This window comes from Polypterus senegalus, chromosome 15, assembly GCF_016835505.1.
Source record: "Polypterus senegalus isolate Bchr_013 chromosome 15, ASM1683550v1, whole genome shotgun sequence".
Classification (NCBI taxonomy): domain Eukaryota; kingdom Metazoa; phylum Chordata; class Cladistia; order Polypteriformes; family Polypteridae; genus Polypterus; species Polypterus senegalus.
The window spans coordinates 67,242,855-67,252,034 of record NC_053168.1 but is presented as its reverse complement, the minus strand read 5'-3'; the positions used below and the strand labels follow the sequence as shown (position 1 = coordinate 67,252,034).

General features: G+C 39.1%; 1 protein-coding gene across 5 annotated transcripts; it reads right to left on the bottom strand.

The window, feature by feature from the left end:
- Window positions 1-1,982: 1,982 nt before the first annotated feature.
- rpp38 (ribonuclease P/MRP 38 subunit) lies at window positions 1,983-8,646 on the bottom strand. Of its 5 annotated transcripts, none has more exons than XM_039737069.1 (3): window positions 8,573-8,646; window positions 7,486-7,611; window positions 1,983-2,992 (listed from the first exon to the last, which is right to left on the bottom strand). In XM_039737069.1, exon 3 carries the CDS (start codon window positions 2,952-2,954, stop codon window positions 2,070-2,072), a length of 885 nt encoding a protein of 294 aa, XP_039593003.1. In that variant the 5' UTR covers window positions 2,955-2,992; window positions 7,486-7,611; window positions 8,573-8,646; the 3' UTR covers window positions 1,983-2,069. The 5 variants fall into 5 exon arrangements, with proteins under 5 accessions (XP_039593003.1, XP_039593005.1, XP_039593006.1 ...); XM_039737071.1 differs by lacking the exon at window positions 8,573-8,646 and adding an exon at window positions 7,951-8,204; XM_039737072.1 differs by lacking the exon at window positions 8,573-8,646 and adding an exon at window positions 8,021-8,204.
- Window positions 8,647-9,180: the final 534 nt, after the last annotated feature.

The window sequence follows — 9,180 nt, the reverse complement described above, 5'->3', positions numbered from 1 at the left end:
CTGTGCATATTTTGATGGACTGATCTTCACAACATAAATGATTTTGCTTTGGGGACATATGAATGCCATGAAGATGTGTCTTATTGCTTACCTCATCCTAAAATGACATTACACTCTTTTGTCCACATAATGTCATTTGTGTTAGATGTAAAACCCAGTGTTTGTGTTGTCAATCAGATGGACATATTTAACTGGAATTCATGAGGAATAACCCAACTACATGAAGCTTAACAGTCAAATCTTAGCAATGAAACAAACAGAACAAATTATCTTCTCATTCTTCAAACTACAAAATTTAATTTTACTTTGTTTTTCACATTGGATTTAAAAAAAAAAAAATATGAAGAAACACATTAAGACTTACCGTAAAAAAATTCTCAAAACAGAAAAAAAGTAACACTTAATAACTGCAGTACTGCCATCTTGTAAGATTATAAAACTTCAATAGTCACGCTCTCCCGTTTGTGCCATTTTTGTTATAGCAATAAGTGCAAATTTTTGATAATAAAAGGTTATTAGTTGTTCACAGAACTCGTCTTTACAAACCGAGTAACTTTTGAGATACACGTTTGAGACAAAAAGACAGTTGGTTCTCTGTATGGAGAGATCCATTATAAGCACCACTTTGTAACAAATGTGTTGGACTTTTTGAGGTTTTTTGAAGTCAGTATGCTGCAGTCGGAAAAACATCTTTACACGTAGCAAAGTCATGACTGTCAGATTGGGAGACAGCACGGCTATCAAGTTAAGCACATGTGAAGCAAGTTCGTGATGGAAAAGACACCTGAAAACGGGGGCCAAACAGCCGTTCCTTTTCAGCATCCTTGAACTTAAACAAGGAGTGGACGATAATTTGTCTGATGAAATTCTTCACAGTGTGGATATAAAGAAAATAGTGTGGAAAACCTAAAAATTAAACAAAAATTACTGTATTTCAACTAGTGCAACTAATAAGAAACTACGCAAAGCATAAGTGAAACGATATCCATAGTATAGTGTGCAGTTCTGGTCCTCACACTACAAAATAAATAAATAAGCCATGGCAGTGACTGAGGCTGTGCAAATGAGAGCAACAAAGAGCATCTCAGGACTTACAGGCACGTTCAACGCGGACAGCCTCGAGCAGAGGAGGCTGCGTAGGGTCCTCATACAGCTCTCCAAACTTCTCTAAACCACTGATTCAGTAGATCCAGCCAAACTGCAAACTTGAGAACACCAGTGGAAATTGGGGTCAACTGCATTTACGACAGAAGTCCGAAATCGCTCCTTTGCACAAAAAAATTATGAAAATCTAGAATTAAACTACCAAGCCATGTGGTTGAAGCGGAAACCTTGACAATCTTTACCAAGCATCTGGATGGCATTCTGGAAATCTTAGCTATTAGCTAAACAAGCTTAATGTACTGAATTCCTTATTTTTTTCAACATTCTTTAAGGCCTTCATCCATGTTAAGTGCTCTACAACTTGATTATCAAGCTGCCTGATGACAATGATGTGAGTGAGCGACCGAGTAAGAAAGACGACGCACTTTTGTTTCGTCTGAGAGGCGAAACCTGCTATAAAATCCACTTGAGTAGCTGTGTGTTAAGCATTTCAGATTATAAGAGGTTTGTCTGTGTACGTATTTAATCAGTAAAACATTTATTAGTTAAACAAAATATTTCAGTCTGAAAAGTATATGAAAATACATTACACTGCTTTCTACCAAAACTGTTGGCAAATTTAATTATACTGTGATGTGGAATTTTAGGCCATACCAGTCACTCCTACCATAAAGGGGTCAAGTTATTGTCATTTGTGACCACTGGTCATGAAAGATCAAATCACACCATTACAGGTGCATGCAAAGATGACAGGAGACTAACAATTTAGTCACAACACAAATGGGGAGTATGGACAGAACTAGGTATTCTGCTGCCTTTTAAGGAATACTGGCAGATAATAAAACATATTTGTTAAGACAACAAAACGACTAGATGAGGTCTTCAAAATAAAAATTTAATTCAATTCAATTATACCATCAAAAATTAAACACAGGCTGCAAGTAATGACAAGATAAAATACCACGTTATTTCTTTTTTTTGTTGCCTTTCTGTTTGCGAATCTTTGCAGGGTTTGCCACCACCCTCTTTATTTTAAGGGGGTGTAAAGTTACTTGGCTAATGTCTGAATCCTCCTTTGTGTCCGTTACCTCGTCCCTCTTCCGTTTTTGACTGCCACGCAGCTTCACATCTCTATCAGGTGCCACACACTGGACCGTTTCCTCTGCCGGTGTCTCAGGATCTTTCTGCACGACATCCTGCTGCGGTGTTGTTTGGTCAAGCCAGGGGACCTTTAATGAAGGCACTTTAGGTATTATAGCATTGATTTCGTCAACAAAACTTTCAGAATCCCTCTTAAAACCAAGTGCCAAAACACTCTTTAGACTCAGAAAGGCCGACACATTCTCACTAAGACGGGGAACCTGACAAGCTGGCACTGCCCGGCTGCAGCTTAGCTGAATTAAGTGGTTTGTCATATGAACAGGCTTCACAGATTTGCACACCAGTACTAAGCCAACCTCATCTTTCTCCAAAGCTCTAGTTACTTCATTTATTCCTATAGCCAGCTGCTTTCGCACCTCCAAATTACTCCATCCTTGATGCTGTTCCACTTCTGAACTCTCCACTGGCACCTCTTTCATTACATCCTGAGAAGCCTCTTCAGAGTCCTTATTATCACCTTTCTGACCTTTAGTACGAATCCTTGGTCTCCTTTGTCTTGTGGGGGGTTCCTTCTTCTGCAGCCCTAATTCTTTAAACCTTTTTTTCAGGATCTCCAAGATGTAATGCATGTTCTCCATTTCAAGGGGACTCCAGCATATATCATAAGGGTTGTTAAAAGACGTCTTTATCTGCACAGGCTTTGCTTTGCCCGACGCTTTCTTCACACTGCTGGGCGTCTTTGTGGACATTGTGTTTAGGGTTTTTCAAACGGATTTCTTAAATGACACTGGGAATACAAAAGCAAAGACAATTATCATTATAATAATCTGTAGTGGTACTAGGTTCAACAGAATTTAAAAGTAAGCAGTTGCTGCTTCACAGAGATCACATAAGCCGGATTAGAGTTACCCAAGTGTAGCAGTAAACATGATGTGCTGCCATCATCATAAAAACAAGTCTGTCTGTATTAATATATAACAAATTACACGTCAAGACTAGAACTTAGATTTTTCAGATTAAAAAAAATTCATCTTCCGGTAAACAGCCAAGAACGGTAACTTAAGGAACTCATTATGGGAATTCAGTGTGTGAATGGCATATACAATACTTTTACAAGAATTTTTAACTGATGTACCAAAACAGTGTACATTATGCCAAAATAAGACAAATAATAATAATAAAAAATTATTGTGAAACTTTAAGAAGTAATCCTACCCTTCGTAAATATAAGGCTAACTTTGCTCTCGTGCAGTGCATTACGTTACAACACAATATGGCGATGGTCTCCACCAGTGCAGCAAACGAATGGTCAAACACAACCCTCTCGCGCCAAGGTCCAACAGTGTAGTGTTGTACGACTTTCCAAAACGCAAACCAACAGAACGAGGAAAAAAAAGGAACATTGAAAAGTCAAGGATATAAATTACAGAGATGCACGATTCTGTGGAAGTGTACAAGATCTGAAAGGCATACCTCACAGTTCAGTGCAGTCCATCATATGGCAGCAGATACAAGAGCCTAGGCCAGAGCGCCCCTCGACTCTTAGTCGTTAACTAAGACTGGCATTCATCCGAGAGGATACTGTAATATATACGGTCACTCTGATGGAGATGCAGAAGCAAGTGACTGTGACTGGAGCAGATTTTCACAGTTCAACAGTCTTCAAGGCATTCCGTAAAAGGGTCTTTAATGGAGGAGTGGCAAGGAAATTGTCCTGGGTGGGAGCCCCTAAGGAATCTGAAAAACAACTCCAAAGATAATGCAAAAATGGATGTTATGATGGAAAGTCTTGTAGTCTTGTTAGGCTAAATTGGAACTTTTTGCCTTGAACACAAAGAGGTATGTGTGGCATAAATCTACCGCTGCAAATCAGCCTGGTAAAAGCATCTCCAGTTGTTCAGTTTTGTGGCGACAGCATCATGTTGTGAGGATGCTTTCAGCACCAAGGAATGGCAGCGAGATCAGGACTGATGAGAGGATGAATGCTGCACAGTACAGACAGATCCACTACCGGAAAGCGTAAACCTTTAGAAAGACTTGTCTTTAACAAGACAACGAGCTAAAACACACTGCCACCACAGCAATGGAGTAGTCTAAAATAAGGGAAATTGATGTCCTTGAGTGGCCAGGGAGTGCGGACCTTAACCCCATCGAGTATCTGTGGCAAGAGGTATCTACCATTTCTCCCCAATTAACCTGGAACAGCTTGAGCAATTCTGCAAGGAGAAACAGGCAAGTCCTTCTTGATCACTTAACTGAAAAGACAACTTGCTGTAACAGCGGAGAGAGGTGCTTCAACCAAGTACCAAACGGAAGGGTGCATACTTAAAGATTGTTCACACTTGAGTTTTGAACTTTAATTTCTTAATGGTTTTCTTTCTATTTTGTACAGCACTGTGAAAAGGAGTGTTTTATTTACAAATAAAAATTCCCAGTCAAACTGTTCAAAATTTCAGGCTGGGTCAACCATTTATGTGAAAAATTGAGGAGTGAATACGTTAAGACACTGTACAAAAATGGAAGATTTCTTTTCATGTCGTTAAAGCAGATAAAACCGTTTATGCCTCAATACTAGAAGTGCTTTACAGCTATACATACAATATATATGTTATTGTCCAGTTTTCAGATGTGCACTACTTTTCTAAAGAATTTGGATTAAAGACCATTTTAATTTAAAAAAGGCCTTTTTCGACACATTGCAGTGGTATATTTTTGTAATCTACAAAAAAACAAAGAAATGATCTAGTTTTGTAATTGAAGCAGATAATGATCACAGTAGTACAATTGATTGGTTCTCAAATTCAGTCGTGTGAAAGCCTTTCAAGCAGTTTCACAATTACAGGGTCTTTGCATTAATGTCTCTCATTACAACAACTTAGATGAGAACAGGTCTTTCTTCCCAATAAGCTCATCTGTCCTGTTCACCTTACATATCTAAATTAACATCACGTCGAGTCTGGAAGGTCCCAAAGTGCGAGGAAAAACTGCAATACATGGTTAACATTTTCCCCCTAACTAATGTCCGGCCATCACTCTTATTGGCGAAGAGTCTATTTTAAAATAACAGCTGGCATCCACTGTACATAACTGTATTATGTTGTCTGTGGACCTCCATTTGAAATGATTCAATCATTCGTCATACATCTCAGTCCTGGAATCAGCCAAGTCACTGTTCCCTATACGATATGCATGCCTTTTCTATAGCTTGGAGACCAAAACTGCACACAGAACTCCAGATGAGGCCTCACTAGTGTGTTACTGCTCAAGTATAATCTTCCATGACTTGTGCCACATGCATCAGGCTAAAATGACCAAGCATCCTACGAGTCTTCTTAGCAGCTCCTGCACACCAATCTGTATATGGAAAGTGAAAGGTTCACTCCACAGGTCCTTCTCGTAAGGTTTACTTTTAATTTTCAAACCTAACATTAAGTATTCAAATCTAACATTTTCACTTTCTTTGTGTAATACTTTACATTTATTTCCGTTACATTTAAATTTACCACAGGTCTGCCCAAGCTGCATTCTGCCCAAGTCACTTTGTAATGATTTCTACATAATCCACTGTTGTGTCTAGTTTTGTATCATTTCCATTCTTAACCAACTTGCACAACAAATGTACTTGTATCGTAACAGCTCACTGAAAAAGTGCTGTATGCCTCCTGAAAAGTGAATAAATGAAAAACAATTGTCCCATGAATAGCTGTGTGCCTCTGATATGTCACAGCGTAAAGCAAAGCAAGTGTCAATAGATAAAGTATTGCTTATTCTACAAAGATATTCTAAAATGTCCAGAACACATTTGTTGTTTCCCCTAGAAAAAATCATAAATAACTGAATTCTAGCAATAAGTCATTCAGCCTATTTAAATGGAGCAAAGTAGCCTCTCTGCCATTTGGCATCATCATGTGTTCCACACTGAACATGGACAAGAGAAAGCAAAAGACAGTTATCAGAGTAGATCAATAAGAAAAGTATAGACAGGCATGTTAAAGACTAGAAGGCCATCTCCAAGCAGCTTGATGTTCTTGTGACAAAAGTTGGAAATATTATTAAGAAGTTTAAAAACCACAGGACTGTAGTAAACCTCCATGGATGTGGTTGCAAGACCTCAGAATGGGCAGAAGGATAGTGAAAATTTTAGACAAAAAGCCAAGGATAAACTTGCAAAGAGATAAGAGCTCTACTCCAAGGTCAAGGTCCATGATTGTACCAGTCATTGCTTTGCATGCATCGTTGAAAGAAAAACAAAAAAAGCCAGAATGTAACTTGCTAAAATGCACATTGACAAGCTGCAATGCTTCTGAGAGAATGTCCTATAAACAGAGGAGACAAAACTGGAGCTTTTTGGCAAGTCACATCAACTCTTTGTCCACAGGATAAAAAAAAGGAGTTTTTAAAGAAAAGAACACCAGATCTGCTGTGAAACATGGAGGAGGCTCAGTTATGTTTTAGGGATGAAATCTCAAAACTATCAAGACATTCAGGAGTGAAACGTACAGTGCAGTGTCAGAAAGTTCTCTCAGCTGGAGGTAATGGATCCTCCAAAAGGATAACAACCCAAAACACACTGGCAAAAATCACCCGGGAATGGCTAAGAACATCTATGGAAAGAACATGGAGAAGGCACCCTTCAAACCTGACTGACACAGCTGGAGCAGTTTGATCAGCAAGGGTGGGCTGGACCACCTGTCGATGGTGCAGAAGTCTCACCAAAGGCTACAGGAATTGACTCTAAAGGTTGTGTAACAAAACATTAAATTTATGGGTCCCCTTAATTTTTGTCCATGCCAGTTTCATTTGTGTTATTTGAATATTCTGTTAAATCAAAACTCTAAAAAAAAAAAAAAAGTCTGACTGTTTGTAAGTACACAATAAACAATGATAGGTGCCAATTACTTTGGTCAGAGACAAATGTGGGTTCTTCTTTTTTGAGGAGGGGTACCAACAAATTTGTCCATGTCTGTATCTCTTTACTTATATGACTTTTTTTCTGATTGAAAGATTTACATTTTGTCACATTTGAAATTGTTACAAAGTTTGTTTTGTTTTTTTTTAACACATTTTTGTCTGACGTTTCCTTGCTTAACCCTTACCTACTCGCGCCATTTCTCATCTCTTAAGTACTAACGCAGTACACTTTATGTACCAGGGATAAAATTGCTATTTATATGCACGCTGTGAGGCTGTAATATAACATATTGCAATAATTTTTACATTGTACATGCTTTTAATGTAATTTAATACATTACTGATTAGTATGACACAGTCTAGGACTACCTGAAGATAAACCTGATCCACTTCTCCAGAGCTCATTGGTCACCGGTCACACTTTCATCCGCTGCAGGTGTTGCACATGAATCACACGTCACTTCAGTTGTTGAACGTTCTTTGAAGACAAAGTCACTGCAAGAAGAAGAAGAAGATCTCATCGTTGTCATACATACGGAAGTACTCGCGCGGTGTACCAAATGCACCATATGGAGCTTGTGACTGTGCATTCACTCATTTAAAACCGGCTGGGGCTGGGGGCACACTGCGACATCAAGCCGAGGATAGATGGCGGATGCTGTCGGTAGGTTCAAGTAAAAGACGCTGGAGAAAAGTAACTGAGCTTGGTGTACAAAATACACCAGCGCGAGTTGTTAAGGGCTAACTCTATCCAAAAAAGTACATTTAACAGACCAAACAATCGTGCAAACGGCACTGAATATTCAGGGAGAGAAACTTTAGAGTCAAGCCAACCTGTGTTCATTAATAAGCAACGGCTTCAATATTCAGGAACTAAATAATTGTAAGATAAAACTTAAATCACCCTGTAGAACAATTAAAATGCTCGTATTCTCTAAGCATTATTAAAACCAGTTTGAAGATTCTGCACTGACACAACACAGAAACTGGTAAATAGCGGCGGCGCACATAATGACGGTGAAGTTTGCACCCACGAGGTCCGCCGGGAATTACTTGACAATTACTAAATAAACTGTCCTAGACTGTTAGAAGGCAAAACGAGCTAATGAAACAGGCACGGGCAATTGAAATTTTCATTGTCTCGCTCCACCCATTTCATGCACATGCTTAGCAAGGCGACTTCACATTATATCAACACTTCATAAAACTACCAGCAAATTGGTCAAATAAAATAAACGGCCGTGTAATTGAAACGGGTGTGTTTTTAATCGGATATGTCAAATTTTGAAACAATGTAGCAACTAAGACCGCTCAGTAAAGCTAAAGAACTGAAAATACACCCTCTTGCTTTGGACCTTATTGTAAAATGTGAATATCAATAACTTTAACGACAAACTCATGCGTACAACCTATTGCTTCTCGGCATAAACTAGAGAGACAGAGCAACAGTTCCTACCTTAAAAGTTATGATTCCAATACAGCGTGAGACGGAGTAAAATATGAACACGGCACACATGTTCCCTTTCTTTCAATAAACTTTATTCATATTTTCAAGCAAACGAGCAGTATTTCTGCGCATGCGGCGCTGCCGTAGGGCAGTCACGTGATTCCTGCCTGGAGTCCATTCTGTCCGACTTGTTTTGTTTTGTGCTGTGCTGCAGTTGGGGCGACTGCAGAGGTGAGGTTTATTGTTGCCGTTCATTCATTATAACTTGTTCAGCCTTCACGTAACTGTTACAACGCCGGTTATAACATTATTCAGGGGAAGTGTGCCGAATGTTATGCACCATGCTCTAAAAACTGCCACGCACCCACCCACCTCTGCAGAAAAGTCTTCATGAAAAACAGAAGCGAGGTCTTTAAAGTCAGCCCGGAGTTACTGGACATTAGCATCAGCCTCCTTTGCTCAATGCGTGCCTGCCAGATTGTCCTGCATAGTGCCACATAGAGCAGTCAGTGACTGAACAGAAAATGGTATACACTATTGGCTCATATAGAGCGGTCATTCCAGACAAACGGCACAAGAAAAATAGCATAAGTGCAATGCTATTGTGAAAACATTTA